This window comes from Microtus ochrogaster, linkage group LG9 (assembly GCF_000317375.1).
Source record: "Microtus ochrogaster isolate Prairie Vole_2 linkage group LG9, MicOch1.0, whole genome shotgun sequence".
NCBI lineage: Eukaryota > Metazoa > Chordata > Mammalia > Rodentia > Cricetidae > Microtus > Microtus ochrogaster.
The window spans coordinates 15590752-15614696 of NC_022034.1; the positions used below are offsets into that span (position 1 = coordinate 15590752).

Sequence of the window (23945 nt, forward strand, 5' to 3'; positions counted from 1 at the left end):
TGACTGCAGACTGGCCTTTCTTCTTCCCAGAATTCTTCTGTTCTGGTTGCCCCACCTATACTGGCCAATCAGCATTTTATTAAACCAGTACAAGTGACAAATTTTTACAGGGAACAAGACCCTTGTCCCACAGTAAGTAATGGTGTGCACCAGCATGCCCAGCAATGCCAGCATCTTTTAAGACAAAAATATTTCAAAATCAAGTGACTTTGGGCCAGGGAGTATTCATTCTGAACACAGCTCAAGGTGGAAATCTACTCTCCCCTTCCATCTTGATTAATACATCTACAAAAAAAAAAAAAACTAAACAACTATTATCAAAGTCCTTGGAACAACAGAATCATCTAAATGTCTTACACGAAAGAGAATATTTATTTTTCCAAAAAGCATCATTGCTCTCAGAGAGATTTTTGGTCTTTCTTCAGACTTAACCTTGTATTTCTAAAGGAAACATAGCCATCTAGTGGAAGCAACTTTAATAGCATATGATCTTACTCCAGGTATTTAAACATCGATCATAACAGCAACAAAAAGCTGAATGAGTTCTTATTTCGTAACATAATATATGATCATAAAAAGTAAGCCTCTTTGTGATGTGGTATGCTGTGATTGGTTGATCCTCTTGAGACTGGGTCTATAGAGCATGGGTTGACCTTGAAGTTGACCTTCAGCCTCTGATTTTTCCAGCCTTCCCATCCCTAGTGTTGGAACTACAAGCGTGCACCACCACGCCTGGCTTTACGTGGCTCTGGGAATTGAACGCAGGGCTTCATGCACGTTAGTCAAGCGTTCCCCTCATTGGTCTCCATCTTTGTTTTCTTTAGCATTGCATTAAATACACCAACATTGTATGTGTTGCATGACAGTTCCAGACATGAATTTCAAACTGTCTGTTCTCTACATGCCATTCAAAACCAAGCTATATTACAAACATGGCCGTGGAGATGTTCACCTCTCAGTTTAAAACTGACCTATTCTCTGCCTGACACTGAAGGCATCCTTGGCCACTGTCTGACTTCAGTGTGTTTGTGCTTCGTCTGCTATTGTTTCAGTGTGCTGTGTTCTGGGGTGGGTGTGGGTTTGTGTGAAGACTGCAGTGTTGTTTGTGTCTGGTGTGTGCGTTCTGTGTGCCCCGTGTTGTGGACAAATGCCCTTAGCACTCTGATATGCCCCTCCCACAGATTTTCTCTAAGATTGGGCCACTTCTGTGAATAACTGAAAATGTAAAACATCCAGGACAGCTTTTCTAAGAAGGTCATGCTGCCAAGCAAAGCTCGCATGAGGCTGAAGTCAGAGGATGTTGGCCCCAGCTTGCTGCCCTTGGGGGCAGTGTGTGAGTCGGCCTGAGCACCTCTGTCCTTGCAATGAAAAGGTGCTGGTCCCTGATCCCTGAGGGGGGTGGTGCCCTTCCGGAGCTTTGCTGCCACCGTGGGCTAAATCTGTGCACTTTACCCATTCCTCACTGCATTTTACATAAATACGTGTGATCATCTGCGATTCCAGCATCACCATGGCTACTGCGAAGGTTTCATGATATTTACCACTTTCTCATAGCCTCCTTTCTAAGCACTGATTGTTTTCTTACAGCAGCTGACCGCCTTCCAAAATGAAGAGTGCTTTATTTCTTATAAAGGGCAAGGAAAGCCCCCTCCAGCTTCAGGCGTTTCTCCCCGCCCCTCCCACCTCTTTATCCCCCACCCCCTCACCCCCCATGACAATTCACGCTGCTCTGCAATCAATCCACCATCCATGCGCAAAGCCCACTTTTCTTGCTCTCTCAAATGTTCTAGACATACTTCCTTCCGTCCTGAGGTCACCAGGCCTGAGAGTCTCTAGCGAGTCTCCATGATTGCTTTTGCAGCTATAGCCTGGGTTGCTGAGGCTCCATGTGTGTAGGCTTTGATGGAGAGCCCCACAGGGAGCACGGTGGGTGTGTCTCCTTCTCTTTGTGTCTTAGATCAGAAGGTAGAAATGTCTATTTAACTGTTATCAACCTGAAAGTGAAGAAGGAAAAAAAGTCACATAACTTAAGGAGTGAGCAGTCGACTCTGACTTATAATTCGAGGTGTAGTCCATGATGGCAGGGAAATCAACATATTGGGAGCTTGAAGCAGCTGACCACATCACATCCGCAGTCAAGAAATAGCAATGAACATGTCTTAATGTCCAACTCCCTTCCCCCATTTTATATAGTCTAGAACCCCCTACAAGATTCTTAGTCCCACCGACCATCAAGTTGGGTCACCTTATGCTGACTAATACAGTCAATATAACCCCCATAGGCATGCCCAGGGGCCCATCTCTCCAGCGATTCTAGAACCTGTCCAATGGGCAGTTAACACACACATCATTTTGAGATCTCACAACTCTTATGTTTAGTAAAGGGGGATGGTCTTTTTTTAACTTTTTCAAACATACAGAATACTGAGAAGGTTAGAATAAAAATATGAGTCGTAATTTATTACCTTCAAAAACAGTCCCAAGCCCATGAGTCCTTAGGGCAGAGCCAAGTGGAAGAGACAGTCTCTGGACAGGCAGGCAGCCAGACCAGCAACGATTTCACCCTCGTTTTCTCCATCTCGAGCTCTAGATGACATTTCTGGTGACTAATCTTTCTTTCCTGTGTGTGTGTGTGTGTGTGTGTGTGTGTGTGTGTGCATGTATGCAAGTTTGCACGAGAGAGCACACACATGCACAGACTTGAGGAAGGTTAATATCAGAAATCTACTTTCCAACTTATTCTCTGAGGCAGAGTCTCTCAGTTAAGCCCAGAAATCACCCCTTTGGCTAGTGTACCCAGCCAACTATCTCTGGGGATTCTTGTACTATGTGCCTATGTTACCACTGCTTAAGACCGATTTATTTTTTTATCGAAAGCTAAGGCTGTGCCCAGTATTAAATTAAAAGCGGCACCCGTGGAGAACAGTGAAGCATTTACTGAATGTCTGTCACAACTAGTTTTAGTCCAAATGTGTGTCCATATTTTACATCTGTAGAAACGAGAGAGGTAAACAGAATCCAATATTTCATACTGACGGCTCTAATATGGCGGTATTTGAGATGTTTGTAAACATGGCAGGAACAGACACAAGAGCCAGGATTTATGCTCGGAAGTGTGTGATTCATGCACATGGACTCCAGATTTGTTGCCTGCGGCGGAGGCCCAAAGGGAAGCAATTTCCAAGATATGTTCCACCGAGTGAGCGGTGACCTGCGTTTTGTGTGGTACCTTCTCTGGGACACTGGGTAGAAATGAGGAACTTCCGGTCTCAATGAGAGCTTTTGTAAAAGTCACGAAAGACGCATATTTGATATATGTGGAGGAAATGCCACAGCGTAATGTGAGCGGTGTGTCTCACCCAAACAGCCACTCAGATTCCAGGAACACCTTCACTCAAAGAGCAAGCGACGAATCTTAGGACTGCGGTTACGAAGGCGGCAGTTTCCTGGGCTACCTTGGACATCAAGCGGATCCCTAGTGCCAACACGCTGGGCTAACCTGAGCACCGCTGCTTTCTCTCAGCCCCTCACCCCAGGCTGCACCGAAGCCTCTGCCGCTCTAGTCCTTGGACTGTTGCCAGGATCGGTGCCTCTTGGAACCAGCCAGCGTTCCGGAGTTTCTGGACTCTGCCACTTATTTTCAGAAGTTTACATTCTCCCATGACTCTACTTCAGCAAGCTGGCCACTGCCCCCCAGGCTGGGAGTACTTTAACTTCTTTATTAAGTTTTTTTAAATTTATTTTTCGTTGTAGTAAAGGATCTTTCCCGACGTTGATTAGTCTCTTTTCTCCAATGGATGTACTTTTGCCAATTAAATTTCCTACCTAGTCAGACTCAAAGGTAGCTTAGCCTCACTGGTAGGAACCTGAACTCTTTTTGCTTGTTTGTTTCTGAGAAAGGGTTTCTCTGTGTAGGTCTGACTGTCCTGGAACTCACCCTATAGACCAGGCTGCCCTTGAACTCAAAGAAATCTGCCTGCCTCTGCCTCCTGAGTGCTGGGATTAAAGGCATGCGCCACCACCATCCTGCAGAACCTGAATTCTTTAAATTCTTCTCTACTTCTCTCCATCTTTCCCTGCCACAATCTGAGAGTCACAACTATACTCACAAGACGCTGTCTCTCAGTTTCACTAGTTTTTCTAGGCTGAGGAGAACATCTCATGGGTTACCTCCCTGACCCCACAGGCTTCCCTTCTACCGCGGCCATATTTAGTGGTTAACAATGACTGTACCTAACAGGAGGCCTGGTATATATAGTAGGCACTCAGTAAAAATGTAGTTACAGGCTTCAAGCCATACCATACAACTCTGCTCTGTTTTTGACAACTTAGACCACTCCGACCTTTGCTTTCCTTACCCATACAATGGTGATGGTAACATTTAACGTAGAGAGAATGGTGTCACTAAAAGCTAACTTTCATCACTGTTGGTTGTACATAGGTGAATGAGCCAATGGAAGAGATGCTATGGGATCTTTGCTTGTTCCTGATGGGTTCCCAAGAAGCCTATCATCTTCTGGACAGAACTATCCATTTGTTTTTGTTTGTTTTAAACTCAGGAACCTGCATTTCTGCTGATGAAGGACCACTGAGTAATCACTGGGCAGGTGCTTTAACCAACTAAGCCCTGGAACCATCCCACCTGCCCTTGGCATCTACGGGACACCTCTCTCTCTCTCTCTCTCTCTCTCTCTCTCTCTCTCTCTCTGTCTCTCTCTCTCTCGTTTTCCCCTTAACCCTGGCTCTATCACAAGGCACCATTAAGCTACAGTTGACCTTAATCAGAGATTCTTCTTGTTCTAATGGAACACACGGGGCTTTCCTAGCCCCCAACCTCTTGTTCTGGGTCACGGTGACTTGGAGCCTTTTCTTCTAACCTCAGCTTCCTTCCTATTGCCATGATAGAATACACACACAAAACCAGCTTACGGAACAAAGGGCTTATTTTAGCACACAGTTCAAGGTATGGTCCGTTATGGTGGGGAGGTCCAGTCAGCAGGAGCCTGAAGCAACTGTCTTGTCATAGTCATAGTAAGGAAACTGAGGGAGAATGCTAATGTGTTCAGAAGATCCAGGAACTCTGACTGAAGAATGGCCCCACCCACAGTTAAAGTTACTCCTCCCATATCAGTGAACATAATCAAGTCTTCCTGATGGTTCTGGATCCTGTTGAGGTGACAATGGGAAGTGACCAACACACTCACCCAGTGGTCTCCTGCCCTACACCCTTGCAATTGCTTCCTTGTCTCTCCCAAGCCACTGAAAATTGACTGATATAGAACCCAATCCAACTGTTCAGACTTTAGGGTCTGGAGGAATGACAGTGTTGATGACAGAAATCTGGCTCGAAGGGAAGGATGGTGGAAAGGTATCTAAGTATTGGCTTCTGACATATTCTTTCTTCTTAGCTACTAATAAGGAGGAAACAAATGAGAAAAACTGAACAGAACTAAGCAAAAATTAAATGACTCCACTTTTAAAGGTAACACAACAATATCTCAAATATTGATGCATGTCCGGTGTTGAGGTTATAAAGGTATGCTTATGTAAAATAATTTAAGTGATGGTTACATAATAATGAAGTCAGAATAGATACTGATATCCATGTCAGGGTTCTGATTTGTTTTATATTTTTTTAAGTCGGTATAGACTTACCAACTCTCCACCATCATTTAAAAGTGGTATTCCTTTTTCTGTATTTTAAATAACCCCACATGGTTGGCAGTAAAATCTCTGTGACCTGTTTCTCCTGTGGAAGTGATTCTTTTCTTTGACTTTTTGCAATTCCCATGACAAAGTGTGTTTCATTTCAGCCTCACCGTCAGGAATGAGGAGCGAGGAGACTCTGCGGGGAGACCCCCCCACACCACAAAAATGGAGAACATCCAGGTCCTAGAGGAATGGTGAGTGTGGCGGCCAGGCTGGAGTCCATTCTGTGTGTCAGTGCCACTGTCCCCCGCCCCTGCCCCCGCCCCTGCCCCGTGCAGAAGCATTCTAGCAGAATGGTGAGTGCACTGGCCAGGCTGGAGTCCGTCCATCCATTCTGTGGGTTGATGCCACTGGTTCCCCACCCCCGCCCCCACTCCATGTCAAAGCATCAGCCCTGTGGGTCTCGGAAAGGAACGGCAGCTCAGCATTCAGCCTGGAAGATCTTACTGATGATTGCAATTAGTTTTGACCAGGTTTTCTATTAGCCATGCTACAAAGTCAAGCATTGTCTAAGTCTATCTTTCTCTGTTAGTTCAATAAATGTTATTGAACTAACCACAGAAAATGGCTTACTTTTACTTCTCTTGACTGGAAATATTTTAAAATTTGTCTTCATTTTATAGGAATCTGAAGACCACATGCACACATAGGCACATACACACAACCGCACACATGCATAACATACATATATACACACATGCACACAAACACACATGCACACCCACTCATACACACATGGACATTACTGCACACATACACACATATGCACATGCACACATACACACATGCACATCTGCATATACACAGGAACATACATAAATATATATGCATTCACACACACACACACACACACACACACACACACACACTGGATTTCCAAAATCAACTAGGAAAAACAGCCAGCTAGCCAGCTCCTGGTTTTATAGCCACCACAACAGACTTCAACCGTGTCTTTCCAAAACGAGGAATCAAAACGTGGTTTTAGAGGCGACAACCTAATTATAAGTTGATGGTTCACATCATTGTAAACTCCTCCTCTTTTGCTTCTCGTAGAAGTTCAGTATGAGTTTCACTGTGACGTTAGACAGCTGTACACTTAATTTTCCTTGAGAGTGAGTGTGAGCACGTGTAGGTTCGTGTTTTATGGATGGGTGTGTGCACATGTGTGCGGGTGTGCTCTCCCATGAAAAGTGAGCATCAAGTGACCTCCCTTATCATGCTATGCACGTCCACCTTCTTAAAGCAGGGTCTCTCACTGAACCTGGAGCTCAAAGTTTTGCTAGACTTACTTGCTTGTGAGTGCCTGGCATCTGGCTATCTCCATCCCCTACCCCAAGCACAAGGGGTATGGAACACCACCCCTTACCTGTCTGAAGCACGTCCCCTTACCTGGATTCTACGTGGGGGCTGGGGATTCAAATTCGGGTTTACCCACTGAAGCATCCCCCAGCCCCAAATTTAATGTTGTAGATGAATGGAAAGCTTCAGATATTATGGGACAGATATTATAAGTCTATTTAAGAGACCTGGCTATATATTAAAAAAAAATAATAAGAAAATAATACAACTCCTAACCAAACATATTTTGAGTCAAAAGCCAAGATTTTGGATCATAAAAAATTCCAAGCTTTGTGCTTCTCCTTCTTTGGTGTGAGGGCAAATTGGTCGGTGACTGGTGGTTTTGGCAATAGTGATCTTTATTATATATCGTTATCAGGAAAATCCCTCACGCTGTTCTTAGTCCTCTGCTTTCCAAGGAATATTTTGAGCATTGGGGATAAAGTGCACAAAACATATTCTTATTTTAGATTGTGTAAATAATAAGCCGTGAATACTGGAGGTGAAAAATCAACTCTTTCTTTCTTATGGTTAAACCAATGCAAACAAGATAGAGATAAAACCTGCCGTTCATTTACAAGAAAAAGCTAAGAAACATCACCACTTGCAGGATTCTTTAAAACTGTCCGACAGCCGTGGTCATGTGGTATCTAACTCCTTACTGCTCTGAGCCTCAGCTCCCATGTCTGTCTTTGCACCCAGGGGTCATTTGTCAAGGCTCAGGACTGATTCAGTCCCTCAGATTGCTCGCTAGATCAAGCCAGGCGCAATAGCGAAACACAACCACTAGAGGGCAGCACGTGACTAGGACTTTAAAACCACCCGCCCTTCCTCTGCTGGCACCACAGGTGAAAGCTGCTTCTAATGGCTTCATTCTGTCTCCGCAGCCAAAATCCCACTGCAGACGAGGTCAAGTCCTGGTCTCAAAATTTTGACAAGATGATGAAGGCTCCTGCAGGAAGAAACCTTTTCCGAGAGTTCCTTCGAACAGAATACAGCGAGGAGAACCTCCTCTTCTGGCTAGCCTGCGAAGACTTAAAGAAAGAGCAGAACAAAAAAGTCGTTGAAGAGAAGGCCAGGATTATATATGAAGACTACATCTCTATACTGTCCCCGAAGGAGGTAAGAGCCTGGAGAACGCTGAGGTGGGCTTTCTGAGACCAGCGTGAGCCTCTCTGGGTAGGTTAATGAGCGGCCATTCAGTGGCCCCCAGACATGGGAGGTCAGGTCTCCCAGTGGGTGGTGTATCATTTATCTCTAGCCAAATGGTGTGTGACAGGGGCTTGCTTTCCAGAACTAATGCCATGCAGAAAGAAGCAAGGAGCTATGTTTTAACGTGGGTAGCGCGTTCCAAAGAATGACGCTCTAGCCGTATGCCTGAGAGTATTCCTTGGGACGGTTGTCTAAAAAGCCAGTCATCGCAGCCTGTACCTAAGAGTGTGCGCGTGCGTGCGTGCGTGCGTGCGTGTGTGCACGCCTATCAGTGCACATGCATTAGGAATTATCCTCAATTGCCCTTCCTTTTTATTCATCAAGGTGGGTGTTTTCAATCAAACCCAGAGCTCCCCGCTCCAGCCTTCATGCTCTGGGGATTTCCTGCCTCCTCCGAGGCTCTCAAGGGACTGTCTCATCCACGGGGCGTCCCTGTGCGTTTCTGGGAATGGAACCAAACTCTGGGCTTTATGCCTGCAAGGCAAGTGCTTTAACTGCAAAGCTAGCCCCACCTCACAATCCCACCAGAGGCTGTATAGTCTGGACTTAGGGAAGCAGAGCCCAGGATTCCTTGCTTTTACCCAGCTGTTCACATAATATACTAGTCTGAAAACATTTGGCGACTAGATGGTGCCCAAAACAAACAAACAATAAACAAAAACAAACAAAACCCCATGGCATCCTTGTTGACTCTCCCCCTTTCTCCCCCACCCCACCCTCCTTTCTTTACCGCTAACTCTTGGACAGAAATGGAAAATAGAAACTGTTTTCCTCCCTTACACTTTAACAGTAGTGCCAGCCTGTTTCTCCCATTACCTGGATGAACCTCTAAGGGATACTTCTGGCAAGCATATTAAAACTTGAAGTTAATTTGCTCTTGAGGAATGTTTTCATCAAGGGGCGACCATAATGTGATGACCAGCCCCCCTGGAGCCTGGGTATCAGAGCTCTAGATGCCTTGCCAACCCCCAGGAAACACGGTGGCTTCTAGAATGCCTTCCCCTTACCTCGCTGCCCTGTCTCTTGCCTTTTCCGTCTGTGACGCTTAACCTACACATTTAAATTCCAGACCTGTTTTTGTATCCCAGAGTTCAGCCTCTTGCACGATACTTGGCTGAAGTCCCCTAGAACGGAACTGTAGGCATCGGTGCCTTGTCCAACCTCTCAGGAGGACGGCATCCTCTCTACCCTTCCTCCTCCTCTGAAACACATAAAATATCTTTAGATTGGGAATGTGACTTCAACTGTGTCACTTCTAATGAAGTCCTTCTACATAACCCTGATTTTTATTATTGAAATGTCACCCGTATTCCAGAATACTCCAGCAATATTTCCTCTACACATCGACCAACCCCCTGTCCCAGTCTGCTTCTCTATTGCTGTGATAAAACAATTCATGGGAGGAAGGGGTAAATATTTCATTTCCCAAAAGGTCAATGAAAAGACGCGATGGTTGCAGGGTCCAGATGCTGCTCTGCACAGTGATTACTACAATATTACGTTGCTGTTAATATTCGAAAAGATAATAAGTTAGATTCTATTTGTCTTACGATAACTAACATGACACCAGCTCCCGAGAAGTCGTTGTTGCTGTAGATGCCACTGTACCTTTAAGAGGCAGCCGAACCTCTCTTCTTGGCCACAGATCTTTAGTTTTTTTGTTTTTTTTTTTCCCCCTGCTGAAACAAAAGTTCTCTCAAGCTTAAAGGTAAGAGCACCATGACAAAACTGGGGGGGGGGGAGGGTGTGTCTGGCAGGATGTCACCTGACAGTGACATTTCAGGATAAGATGAGCCAGTTTGAACTCCAATACCAATATTTTTATTCAGTAGAAACAGACAAAAAAGATCTTTAGGGAAGATAAAAGCCTCAGATGAAATCTCTAACAATTTTATTACTGTGTTGGTGGTGGTGACTTCATATAACATTAAAAAGGCAAAAAAGTAAAGAGCTCACTTTACAAAGCATGTTTTTAAAAAGAGAATTCCCAGCCAAAAAGAATGTGCCGTCCAGCTAAGAGGCGGATACGTTTTTCTTTGCATAAGTTGGTTAGGCCAACCTGAGGAAACTGAGTGCTGATCTCTGCTTCCTGAGAAACCTAGCAAGCTGCCCTTTGGCTTCTCCAGCAAACTAACACATTTGCTGGGTTCAAGAACACGATGAGATCTGCGTAGCTTCATTCCGAGATCCCTGCAGACAACACACGGTCTTGTCTGTGAAGGAGAAAAACAGCCAGAACCTGGTCACAGTCGAGAGCAACACTCTGGGTGATTGGGTTTTTTGGTTTGTTTGTTGTTTTCGAGACAGGGTTTCTTTGTATAGCTCTGGTTTTCCTGGAACTCACTCTGTAGACCAGGCTGCCCTTGAACTCACAGAGATCTGCCCGCCTCAGGTTCCCAATTGCTGGGATTAAAGGCGTGCGCCACCACTGCCCTTCTGTAGGGTTTTCCTTTTCTTCTCTTCCCTGACTTCCTGTGTAGGTCTTTCAGGACAGATTGTTCGATCTGCTCCCCTCACCATGGCCTTAGTACTGTTCATTTGTTTCTACTTCCCTGACATATCCTTTGTGCCTCAGGCGAATTGTTCAGTAATAGGAACATGCAATGGATTATGGGATGTTCTTTTATAGTAGAATTAATTTCTGTATACTTACAAAGGAATACTGCATTGGCAATTTTAGTAAATATACTGAATTCCTAAGCTTCTTTTATTAAATATGATGCTTCATTATCCTAGTGTCTGTTTGGCAGAGATCTTTTAAAGATGTTTCCTAGGACTTTAGACCTACCTCTGTTTCTGCTTTACTCATCCGTGGTCTGTGCTTTCCCACCCTGGACTTGGTGAGACCCATTGGGATGTGAAACTAATGGATGCCTTATATGATGTGTGTGTGGAGTGTGGCTGGAGAACTCTATTCTGCCTGCAGATGTGTAGCTAGTTGTCAACAGATTCACCGCAGCATTGCAGGGATGGAGGGTGTGAATAATATTCTGATTATTCTCTGCTACACAATATTACATGGAGAAGACAAACACAAAGATGCCAAGATAGCTGTCAACCAATTTTTTCTCTTCTTCTTCTCCTTCCTTTTTCCTGTTGTTTAATTTATCATTAGAAGGGGGGAAATCACAAATCACTATCTGGTCTTTGAAAGGACAATATTTGAGGTTATGGGTGTCCAACTTCATCGATGAAGTTTCTCTGAGAAGTCGTTTGCAAACCACACGGACATACCTGGTCTTGTTCCATTTCAGGTCAGCCTGGATTCTCGAGTTAGGGAGGTGATCAACAGGAACCTGCTGGACCCCAGCCCTCACATGTACGAAGATGCCCAGCTGCAAATCTACACCCTGATGCACAGGGATTCTTTCCCACGGTTCTTGAACTCGCAAATCTATAAAACTTTTGTTGAAAGTACTGCCACCTCTTCTTCTGAATCTTAATTTTCGTGTGAAAGGCCAAAAAAGAAATAATCATTTCAGAGGGTGGGATGGGAAATATTAGTAGTTAAATGACATCAGAAACTGAGTTCCTGGAGAACTCCAGGTTGGCACCCTCGGGATGCTGGCAAGAGAGAATGGTGAAGGTCTTTGTCTCCGTTGTTATCAAGGTTATCCATGATTCTGTTTGGAGAAAAGCCTATATAAGACAATGAATTGCCAAATTAAGTCTCTTTGATTCAACATTTGTTCTACTTGCAAGCAAACTGTGTTCCTAGTCCTCTGAAGAGTCTCCTAGTGCATCTCCAGAGGCCGCATGTGCAAAGTACAGCAGCTTTGTTTGCCTCTTAGTTGTACTATTTAATCTGTAGTGTACCTTATATATGTATTTCAGGACTTTTGTGCAATATGGTCTCTTAGAAACAATTGCCAACAAATTGGCTGTGGTTTGCATTTTTTAAAAGCATAATCTGATACAAAAAAGCTATTTTAAACATGTAACTGTGATATTTAACCATGCTACATACTGTGTTTAGTACATGGACTTTGAAGCCAATTTTTCTGTACATGGAAAAAAAAAGTAGCTGTATATTTCTGCCTGTTGACGGATCTGGTTCACTGCCCAAACTCTGGCATGTTCATTACAGAAGAATTTGCTATGCTTAAAAGAAAAGAAAACAGCAACAAAAAAAAAAACTAACAGTGATAAGAAAATTTTACAAAGCACAAAACAATCTGAAGATATCTTATCTCGCTGAAACGATCCAAGAGTGATACTGTTTTTAGGTTTAAAAGAAGAAATGAGTCTATGTGTATATCAAATGTCCAATACTGTAATTTATTTATTAAAGAATGGCTCTCCAGTTCTAAAACAGTTGTGTAAAGTTATGTATGTCAGCAAGAAAACAAGAGGATGCTTGATATTCCAGTTTGGGGCTATGAAGGAACAGATTCAGTAGGGAACGCCTACAGGCAGCACTGTGAAAGGCGGCTTGAGGAACTGCAGCTGGCATGTGGCATATTTGCCTGGGACATCTAATCCAGTTAAAAGCTTTAGTTTTTCCTAAGCAACATTTCACAAGGGGTTATGAAGATGAAAACTTTGGATGTCAGACCTTAACTGTTTTCATGTAGTATCTCAAGAAAGACTTAATTTAACATTGTTCAAAACAAACTATTGGCCCTCACCCACAATTAGAAGGCAGTACAGTGCTCAAATCCTTTAGCTGCCAATATTATTTTTTGTAATTCCATCGGCTCTTTACATGAAATACCCACCTGACCTTGGCATGTATCTCTGACCTTCAGATCAGTGTCATATTGTGCACAAATCCAAAGTTACAATCAATGTCATATTTATATCAAGGTCTTATCTTTCAATATCACTATCCCCTGGAGACTATTTTTTTAATCTTAAACTCAATGACTATAATGTTGAGTAATCTAAAAAATGGAAGATTTAAAAAGATTTATATCCACTGAGAATACTGGCCTTATATTAAGGATGATATTAAAATTGTAGGTTTTATTTGTCATTTTTTTAACTACCTCTCATTTTTTTAATTTATTAAACATATTTTTTTAAAAAGAAAAGTTTGGAGTTTTCTTTTTAAATTTATTTTACTTGAAAGGTTGGCATCATGTTTCTTTTTTCCATAAATTTAAAGCATTTTAAGACTTGTTTTTTAAATGAGTATGATTTTCTAACTTATATAGAATTCAGGAGCTATGATTAAAAGGGCTATTACCTCTTCCCTATGCAAATATTTTAACTGTTGCAGTGTTTGACAAAATGGGATTTTAAAAAGAATTGCAGAGTAGAAAACAAAGGGTTCTGTTTACACTGGCGTCGCTGACTATCCTACCATGTTCAGCACTTTTAAATACATTATTTATGAAAACATAGTTAAGATGCAGATAGAAAATATTTATAATAGTCATCTTTTAACAAATGCCTGTGGTTTTTTTCTGAAAGTGTTAGCGTGTTTAAGATGTGCTTTCTCCATGTCTCCTAGATATTTACTATTCGCGTAGCTTCAGTAATATGTTGAGAAAAAAGATAGTTATGAAGATGTTTACAAAAAAATTTATTTTTTTCCTAAAGAGTCAAGAAAGCTCAAAACGAGCATCATTGCTTCTACTGTGAAGTCCCATCGTTCTAAACCATTTAACCATTTTCTTGATTAGTGTTTGTTACGCTACTGTGATATGTACACTTATATAGTATGGCATCATACGTGTTTCTGTGTTTGAGGCGCAATGAATTGGTGTGCGTACCAGGAGATGTGTAATATACTATGACACCTGCATGCAAAGTTGTTTTTGATGTAGACTTTATATTCCTGCTGTTACTGTGGATGCTGGTGACTTACTATCATGGTTATCTTGACAAGATGCTCTGGACTAGTAGGGGTGTTGTCTGCTTGACAATGCATCCAATATTTTACCAAATGTAAACGTTAAGGGCCTTCGTAAGGAGTCTTCATTTCTAACCTGGGCATTTGCTATGTTTGCATTTAAAGTTGCTGTGTCTTTTGGAAACCAGGGTTAAGAAGTTTCATTGAGAAGGTTCTAGAGCACATTTGCACAACCCATGTCATGAGCCATGCCGTGTGCACAGTTTTGTGCTAAATTCCTATTTCAGGGGGAGGGTTCCTTATTTCATTTCAGAATGTTTTAGGTTTTAAAGAGTATGTCTGTGGTTTTTAAGGTACGGTATGATGTCATCTGTTTAAATCACAGAAATATAATAAACAAACAGCCCTCCCCTGGTTCCCTGCCACCATTTCAGGAGCACACTTGCTTTATTCAAGTTCAATATCATTCCTCGTGAGTACATAGCTCCCTGGGGAAATGCTAGCACTTTAAAATGAAGCACCTTGTGTTTTAGATTGCCAAGATGACGTCATCTGTTGTTAGAATCTGCTAGTGCACTCAAAAGAAGTTAATGCACTTTCTGTAGTACCTATCTATCGGCATGTCTGCTATGGAGAGAAACAGATGCTGTATAGAGAGGTGCCTTGAAGACAGAGGTCCTCAGAGGTGGACCTTCCACATAGACATGCTAACACTGGATGGATGACTCTTCTCTTTCTGGCTTATCATGATGTTATCTAAGGTTATCACAGATGTTATGACAGTATGACAAGGCACACATGGATACAAGCAAAACGAGACTTTGATACTGAAAATATGAAACACAAAAGTCAAAATTCTAATATGGTCCTTAAAAAAACTTGTATAATGTTTATATGTGAGCAGTTCTAACAGTGATGATAGCCAGAATGTTTATTAGTGCTTTCCAATGCCTCCTAGTATGAAGTGTGTGCTATATTTATTTGCTAGTTCAGTGTGAAAGGAGTAGATAAAGGCTTATTTATTGAAAACAAATACATGTCCTCCCCTATTGTGCTGATTTAAAATAATACTTGAATCTTAATTTAAGTCTATTCTTTTTTTCTGTAATTCTTTAATTTTCTTGGAAAAATAGCATGGTGATTGTGGGAACTACACTCACAACAAATAAAAACCATCAGGTGCTTTGGTGAAGATTTTTAAATGGGAGGAATTTAAGAAAAACCATAGGGAAAGAACGTTTTGAAAAACCACCAATTTGTTTTTAAACAGCTAGAAGATATAACCAGAACCTGACATAACATGAATTTTGAGTACATTAAGCTTTATATATTAGCATATTATTTTGAAATCGGAAAGAATGTCAAAAGATTGGCTTACCTATCTATTTAGATTGCTGGTTAATGGCCAACCACCAAAGTATGTTTTTCAAGTATTTGAGTCTTGGTTTTCTATTTTTAAATTTCTGGTCAATATACTATGCCATCCTTAGAAAGAAGTGTAACACATGTAGTAATTTTAGTAATTCTTCACTTGCCACAACTGCAAACATTTCCACTAAAACATCCTAAACCTCCCTCTATATTATCCTATTATTGCAACACACAGTGCATGGAAAAAGTATTAGTTCCCAACAACAAACTTTGGTTTCTGCCTAGGTTAAAAAAATATTACTCTTACAGATAGAACTCGTCCTGAACAGCCATAAGTGACAGGCTTCTCCACCAGTTTAAGTAAATATTCCAGACCATCATCCTAGTTCAAACGCTGAGGAGTAGGGTGTTGCCTCAATTGGGCAAATGGGACCAGAGACTTGTTCTGTTCTTGTGACAGCAGCTCCGAGTTGGGGAAAGCCGTTATCGCAAGCACTGATAGTGATAACCAAAGGCTATATTTTAATGTCATGTGTACAATCTGAAACTCAATTCCTCCGCATGTCTTTGTACTAAATGTTTCCTGCTGCAAATGTTCCTGTGGATTTAGCCCTTTATTGCGGCATCTCAGGTTTTAAGTGGCTAGAGATGAGTGTTTTTGTATGATAATCAAACGCCCTCACTTAGGTTTGGGCACAGTTCCTTCTGAAATGACTAAGCTGATTTCAAGTGGCATTTATATCCAGAGATGGTAGAAAAGCCATTATCCTGCCTGTATCTGTCTCTTCATCTGAGGGTGAAGAAAATTAATTATGGGGTGGTCATGGGAAAAATGATGTTGCATATGATAATTGATCAGAGTTCTTCAGGCCAGTAATAGTCACATTTTTTTAGGAAGGTATGTAGTCAATGTCATTTTAATGTACTTTTCCCAAAACTTAAAGGTTTCATTTATGACATTTTCATAGAGATGTTTGTTACATCTTGTTCTCATTTATTACCCACCGACTTTCCCTGTGCCCTCTACTTCCTTTGCTTACTTGAAACACACTTGAAAAATATACAAATGAATATGAATTTGCACACACACACTCGTGTGCACACACATGCCTGCGTGCACATATACCCAAACATACACAAAGGTAGAAACATAGGAAGTAAAATGAATATTCCCAAGGGTAGTAAGACTATAAAATCAAGTTAGTTAGCAATATTCCAACTATGTCAATGAGTGATAGAGATAATGTTTTGTAAAGCACCATTACAAAAATATTTCTTAATATCAGCGTGATTTCGTCAATTCTATCATGCATCTGTGAATAGAAAACATTAATGAAAGTGGCTACATAGTCATGAAGTTTTTCATCAGATTTTAGACTATTCTCAGCGTTATAGAAAGATGAATGAAGGTGGCTATGGGTTCATGAAGACTCTCATCAGAGTTTAGAATATTCTCGGCATTATAGAGAATTCACAAAGGTAGTACAGAAGGGCCTGGTGTCCTACCCCCCTGGGAAGCCATTAGTCACAACTAAAAGAGTAATGTTGGCTCACTGAGTCTGAACTCCACTCCCATATCCAGTTGCTTCACCTAATGTCTTCTCTCTGCCCCTCCCTCCGGTAACCACTTTGTTACCTCTCCTCCTGTCCTTCCCGCTGTGACTTTCTAGAAATGCTCTTGTATTTTGCAGAACCGTGACAGTTTTGAGAAGAAGCAAATGTCTGTGTGCAGAGCATCACTCTGCTGGGCTCTGTTTACTTTCCTCGTATTTAGAAGGAGCGTTTGGTTTCTGGAAGGAATCACCATGTTATTCTTTTCTTGTTATTGTAAAGATTTATTTGGGCTTAATGTGTATAAGTATTTTGTCTGCATGTGTGTGTGAGAGAGACATGCAGCAGAGGCCAGTAGCGCCCCCAGGAACTGGAGCTACATATGATTTTGAGTCCCTAGGTGTGTGCTGGGAACAGAATCAGGGTCCTCTGCAAGAGCAGCAAGTGCTCTTAACTGCTGAGGCACCCGTCCAGCACTGAATAGTGCCAAGTTTATTACATGATATCAAAGGCACATGCCAGCAGGCTAACTGCTCTTACTTTGGGCTCCTCTTGGTCTCCTATCACCTGACTAAAGCATCCCGTGAAAGGGTAGTCTCTCTGCTGGCAAGCAGCACTCGTGCAAAGAGGCTGTCTCAGAGGCAAACGGACTCTGCGTTTACACTGAGCAAGGAAAACAAACAATTCTGTCAGACTTCTTAGCACTAATGCTAGGTTTCATTAAAGGATCACTAACAAATACTATCAAGAAAGTGCAATGAATTAGGAAGCGGAATGGGTCAAATTCCAAACCAGTGTTAGCTTGAATAGTCACTTTATGAAAGTGCAACCGATCCCCCTCTCCCTGACACACCTTCAAACTTAGATTCTGTGCATATGCTGGATTTAAAGACTTTAGTTTCATTCATTGTAGCAAGAAGTTATTTATGACTCATGTTTAATGCTTTCCCCTATACTATCCACTGAGCCATGTATACAGCGCTGAAGTGGTGTGGAAGACTTGATGTTGTCCCTCCAGCTTTAACCTGTGTGTCACAGTGTTTCTTGTGTATGGTTTTAAAGAGTTTGCAAAATACTAAGAAGTGTTTTAATGAATTTTATTCTGTGAAATTTATCATTTTGAACATGTACAATTTCTCACTTCCATGCTCATTCTATTTAGTAATCTATTTCCATATTTTGTATTCCACCAATGTATTTATTAGGGAACCACACACAGTTTCTGACAACATAAGTACAAGAGTAACCATGCTTGGCTATTTCACAATACCAAAATACCTGTGGGTACTCATAACCGAAGAGATCATCCAGATTCTCTTTCCTGTAGTTTGTTTTTCTGGGGTTTTATTCCATTGAGTAGATTTTATCATTTACCTGTGTACAGTAATAGACTCCCTGGAAGTGCTACAGTTTTTACCGTGTGGTAGATTTGAGCATGACAATACTGTAAGAAAACTCAGAAGTCTTTAAGTATATCTGAGTTTTTAAAGTAAATCAAATAACAAGTGTTTTCATTTAACTATATTGTGGAGATTTATGGATATTATTGTAAAATGCACATGCATTATACCGACTTTCTTAAACTGTTTTGAATTAATAAAGAATTCTCCCATGTATACCTGTAGACAAGTTGTTTGCTCATTGGTGTACGGCTGAGTAGAATGGCTGTGGATTCTTCATGCCGTGATGGACCTTAGATTAGTCTTAAATGAACTGACATCTTGGAGGGTGCAGTGGAGAATTTCTGACGCTAAATTCAAAGTACCCTCATCACGATTTCTAAGGTAGGAAAAAAATCACTTCAAAATTGAGTTTAGAGTTCGAAAGAACTTTTCCTAATAGAAAACCACATGATAATACTTTTCTGTACTCAGGTCAGAATCAAAACAAAACGGGCTCTCAGCCTCCATTTTACAGCTAAACATTTACAGGGTGTCGCTTGAAGGCACAAGGATGAGGGAAAGTTGAAGTACTGGAATTGCTTGCAGTTATTTGAAGGGACACTTCAGTACCTTTGTGTTTGATGATAAGGATTGATTAGATATGATGCAAAATTCATTTTTTTAATTTTGTAATTAATAGTTTTAATTTGTTTTCACCTTAAGAGTACCCATTCTTTACCATTTTATTTTACAATGAGGATAGCTCGTTCAGCAATGAACCACAACCATATATATATATATAACATTAAAAAATAAAAACAACAACAACTAGTAATCCTGTAGACTGAGCTTCAATCCCTGCTTCCCTGCTTTCCCAAGACTGGCGTGGCTGTATTTACCCACTTCCGGTACCCACTTCTCCGGTGGGCTGTGGTTAAGTCTTTTGAAGTTGCAAATGCTTCAGTTAGCAGTTAGGATGGGATGGATACTAGAAGCAGGCCTTTGATTTTTTCTTTGCAGGGCTGGAGACTGAGCCTTGAGCAAGCTAAGCGAGTACTCCCCCTGTGAGGAACAACTCCAGAACAGAAGGAAGGAAGGTTTATGAAAGCTTTGTTGCGTTGCATTTTGTTAGTTTTAACATGGATTTGCAGGAGGAGGAGAGTGGACCAAAAGCAAGAGAGGGAAAGAGCAACAGAGAGCTGGACTGAATGGACCGGAATGTGAGACAGGAAACCGCGAGAAGGCTGGTAAATGATGTGATAGGGGAAGATAGGAAAACAGATACGTTCTGTAGCGTCACTAGGAAGTCGTAATAGGTTACACCTGTCTTGAGAACTAATCTAACTCATTTGTCAGAAAATGAGAGTAGGCAAAAGAAGGGGAGAAAACACTGATGACCATTTTAAAAGTCACTCTTAGAGGTTGGGGACAGATGACCTCCGTGGCTGTACCTCTGCGTCTGCAGGGTACTTGACTATCCACAAGGTTCCCCGCGCAGACTAGGAAAGCAAAACCTCACTGTCAATACCAAAAACCTTGCCTCAGTTCACTTCAGGCTTGTCCCCCTGGAATTGGCGTGGGGGCGCGTCCAAAACCAGCTCGGAGGCGGGGTCAAGGCTTCCGAGTTGGCATGGAGGCGGGGCCGAGGCCGGAGCCACCACTGGAGGCGGGACCAAGGCGGCTGACTACCGCCTGAAGGCGGAGCTGAGGCTCCAGAGCCCTCCCCTCCCCCGGAGGCGGAGCTAAGGATCTGGAGCCCTCCCCCGGAGGCGGGGCCCAGGCGGCTGAATTTGCCCCCTCCCGTAGGTGAAGCTGAGGCTCTGGAGCCCTCCCCCAGGAGGAGGGGCCTAGGTGTCTGAGTTCCGCCTGGAGGCGGAGCTGAGGCTCTGGAGCCCTCTCCCAGGAGGAGGGGCCTATGATGGCTGAGTTCCGCCTGGAGGCGGAGCTGAGGCTCTGAAGCCCTCCCCCAGGAGGAGGGGCCTATGATGGCTGAGTTCCGCCTGGAGGCGGAGCTGAGGCTCTGGAGCCCTCCCCCCAGAAGGCGTGGCTGAGGCCTTGGCGCTACCCACGCCTCCCTTGAGATCCAGCCTAGGCAGCGGAGCTCTGCCCCTGCTAGTCTAGCCCAGACGGCGGGTCTCTTGCCCATGGAAACTGCGCTCAGGCGGCGGAGCTCTCCCCATGCAGGCGGGGCCGAGGCGGTGGAGCTCTGTCCGGTGGAGGGGCCGAGGCCTTTACGCTCCTCTCCCTCCCCTTGGAGATAGAGGCCAAGCCGCTGCACCGTAGCATCATCCTTGGAGGCGGGGCCGAGGCTTCGGAGCTCCCCTCTCAGAGGTAGGGCCGAGGCCAAGATGCTCCCCAATCCGGGCGTCTACATTGGTGCTCCACCCCTGGAGGCCGGGCCGAGGCGTCGGAGCCTCCCCTTCGGAGTCGGGGCTGAGGAAGCCGATCTTCCCCCACCCCTCGGAGGCGGGGCCGAGGCATTGGAGTGCCCCTTCTGGAGGCCGGGCCGTTGCGTCTCAGCAGCCCCTTTGGAGGCCGGGTTGTTGCGTCGCAGCATCCCCCGTGGAGGCCGGGCCAAGGAAGTCGAGCTTCCTCTCTGGATGTGGGGCCGAGGCATTGGAGCACTCCCTTTGGAGGACGGGTCGAGACTTCGAGGAGGCGGGGCCGAGGAAGCCCAGCTTCTACCGGCAACCCGGGGAGGTGGGACCCAGGCCTTGGAGCTCCCAACCCCTTGGTGGCGGGGCCTGGGGCTTGGAACCCCTCCCCCTGGGCGGGGCCCAGGAGTCAGCTCTCGAGTTGGGGGCGGGGCAAACGTCTTGTGATTGCACCGCCCCCTTACCTTTTGGCCTTTAGAAACCTAGAGGTTTTCCCACACTTTGCCGGAAGTTCTCGCAACGTTTCCGGCAGAGTTTTTAAAAGCCGACCTGGAAGCCCAGGCTCCGAGTCCTCCCGAGATCTTGGGTTGCTCTGGCTCCGGCCCCAGGGGACTGGTCGGCCGGGATGCGGAGCGGGTTCCTGAGCGGTGCCCGGCGCCTGTGGGCCCTCCGCGCCTTCAGCCGCACTGCGCCGCCGCCCGAGGAGCTCTTCGCCCGCGAAGGGCCTCTCCGGGCCTTCCTGGAGCGCCGTGCGGGCTCGGAGGCCGGGGCTCTGGACGCCGGTGAGCCTCAGCTGGCGGCGGCGGCTCGGCTGCTCAGCGAAAAGGAGCGGGAGTTGCGGGACACCGAGTCCTTGCTGCACGGTAAGCCGCCCGCTGCAGCGCGTTTGAAGCCTCCCGCATTCCCGACCTCGTCACTGGGGTTCTGATAGCCTCCGGCAGGCTCGGCAGGGATCCCTTGACTCGGTGCTGTGCCGGCCTGTACTCAGAAGCTACTCAGGTTCTCGGTTGTCTTCCCTACCGTCCTGGCAGCTCAGATGCTCAGGAAAGACGAGGTAGTCGTGCCTGCGACAGGCTCTGCAGCCTGGTGACTTCATGGTATTCACCCGTTAGTGTGAGGTGCTATGCACTGTATAGTTAGAATCCTAGACCAGGAAATCCGAGTTCTCAGCACGTTTCCCCCGAGATTCCGCTGCATTCGAGGCTAAATTGGAAGCCGAAGCGTCTGCTTTACTGAAGCCTCCAGAGACGCCCCTGCCCAGTAGAACCCACTTGGGAATTTTAGACTTGATTCTGAGAATTGTCTCATTGAATAAAGTGGGAAGACGGATTGATGTTGACTCCTGATAACAGCCTCGGGGCTCCACTTTCACGTCGTGCACACATACGCAAACATGTGTACTCATAGCCGGCCAGACACACACACACACACACACACACACACACACACACACACACACACACGAAAATGGGAATAAAAAGTAAGGACTTTTAATTTCAGTATAACGAGACGTGCTAAAAAACAGAAAGAGGTGGTTAGGTGGTATAAGAGAAGTGACCAGACGGCAAGTGTGATCTCAATGCAGTACGGCGGACACAAGAATAGGTGTGGGAGATGGCAACGGAAGAGAAATGTGGAACCAGGAAGACGAAGGCCTAGAGTTGTTTCTGCAGAGCATGGGCAGTGTCTTACTTTTTCAGGCAGAGAAGTGGCGTTATCTAGGGAAAAGTCACCGCAGAGTTAGTGTGAAGAATAAATGAGTCAGGAAGAAGCTAATTACCATTCAAAGGAGAAACGGTGGCAGGTCGGCACAGAATTGTGACATGCAAGGCACTAAGAAACAAGATTTGGTGATTATATCATACACATAGTTGGGCAGAATTACAGGGGGGTAGCTTCCTTCATCAGAATGAGTTCAATAATTTAAGATTGGGATACAAGTTGAGTTTCATTGAGGGGGGGGATAGAGCTTTGCCATTGGATGCGTATTTAGGTAATAAAAATAAAATAATCCTATAAGGATACTGGAACAGATTCCATCTTGGTCTAGGAGAACTGTGGCGTAGGAGAAAGCTGTTGAGCATGAATAGCCAGAGGGGTCAGGGTAGATACTAAAAGATGAAAATTTGTAGAGACCGTAACAGGGACGAATTGCGTAGTACAGCACATTTAGAGCAAGAGGAGAAGAAAACCTTTGGGACTCGGAAAAAATTCACTACTGAATCTGTAGAAACCGGTTACTTACATGAAACGAGATCGTGCCAGCACCTGACTTAGGATGATCTCATCTTTTCCAGCTTATACGGAAAAACACCTTTAAATTTGGCAGCTTTACCAAAGAGAATTTTAATTAAAAGTCTGATTTGTATAATCAGGAAATCTAAAAATAACTTCTAGTTATCGAGAGTTAGTTGGTGTTTTCTTTCCCAACACTTGGGGCGAAGAAAGTGGAGTTCACAACGAATAATTGCTTAAAGAATTGGAAAAAAAAAACCTTCCAAAGTGAGAAGCCCCAGAACTTAGAGCCATAGTGTTGCCCTATGGAAGGCCCTGCATGTGTACCGTCCCACCTCCCATCAATGTAGATTTTCATAGGTCAGCGTACACTCTTAAACTGTGTGTATGTTTGATGTTTCAGAGAGCAGTTTGTAATCCCCTTTCCTAGGCTGCATATGTCCATAGAACAGAGCAGCGGGAATGAGAAAGTAGATCTCGAAGTCACAAGTGAGAACTCAAAATAATCATGAAAGCAGGGATGGAAGGAATATACCTGTGTGAACACTGGACAGATGCCAGCAATGCTTTCAGTCAGATACCTATTTTATCTCAAGGAAATGTTCACTAAGACTAACTTTGGACTGTAGCTTTCAATTTTGGCTTAGCTGTTAAAACCTTTTGTGCTTCTCCTGGGTATTCTAGCTAGTTAAATGCATCTATTTGGTATTGTAAAGCCTAACTTGGCAAATGGAGTCTATTTGTTGGGGCTGGAGCAAAAGCACAACTGTGGAGAGCACTTACTCTCTCCACAGAGTAAGTCACTTGCAGAAGACCCAGATTGTGTTCACTGCACCTGCGCAGTAGCTTATGGCTGTCTGTGACTGCAGCCATAGGTGGTCCAGCACCCCAGTCTGTGGGCACAGCATACACTTGTGGCACATACATCCATGCAGGCAAATACTCATACATATCAAATAAAACCAGTAAACATTT

The 23945-nt window shown here is 43.9% G+C and overlaps 2 protein-coding genes across 3 annotated transcripts in view; both read left to right on the forward strand.

Moving 5' to 3' along the window:
• The window catches only part of Rgs17 (regulator of G protein signaling 17), an 89357-nt gene extending 70758 nt beyond the window's left edge, over nucleotides 1-18599 (forward strand). For both annotated transcript variants that reach the window (XM_013352346.2, XM_026787337.1), the window contains exons 3-5: nucleotides 5814-5903; nucleotides 7935-8169; nucleotides 11514-18599. In XM_013352346.2, the coding sequence (XP_013207800.1) occupies nucleotides 5814-5903; nucleotides 7935-8169; nucleotides 11514-11702 (514 nt within the window). In that variant the 3' untranslated portion in view covers nucleotides 11703-18599. The remainder of the gene's footprint in view (nucleotides 1-5813; nucleotides 5904-7934; nucleotides 8170-11513) is intronic.
• Nucleotides 18600-21125: 2526 nt separating this feature from the next.
• The window catches only part of Mtrf1l (mitochondrial translational release factor 1 like), a 13309-nt gene continuing 10489 nt past the window's right edge, over nucleotides 21126-23945 (forward strand). Inside the window, exon 1 of the mRNA XM_005363423.3 lies at nucleotides 21126-21598. Coding sequence (XP_005363480.1) covers nucleotides 21361-21598 — 238 coding nt within the window. The 5' untranslated portion in view covers nucleotides 21126-21360. The remainder of the gene's footprint in view (nucleotides 21599-23945) is intronic.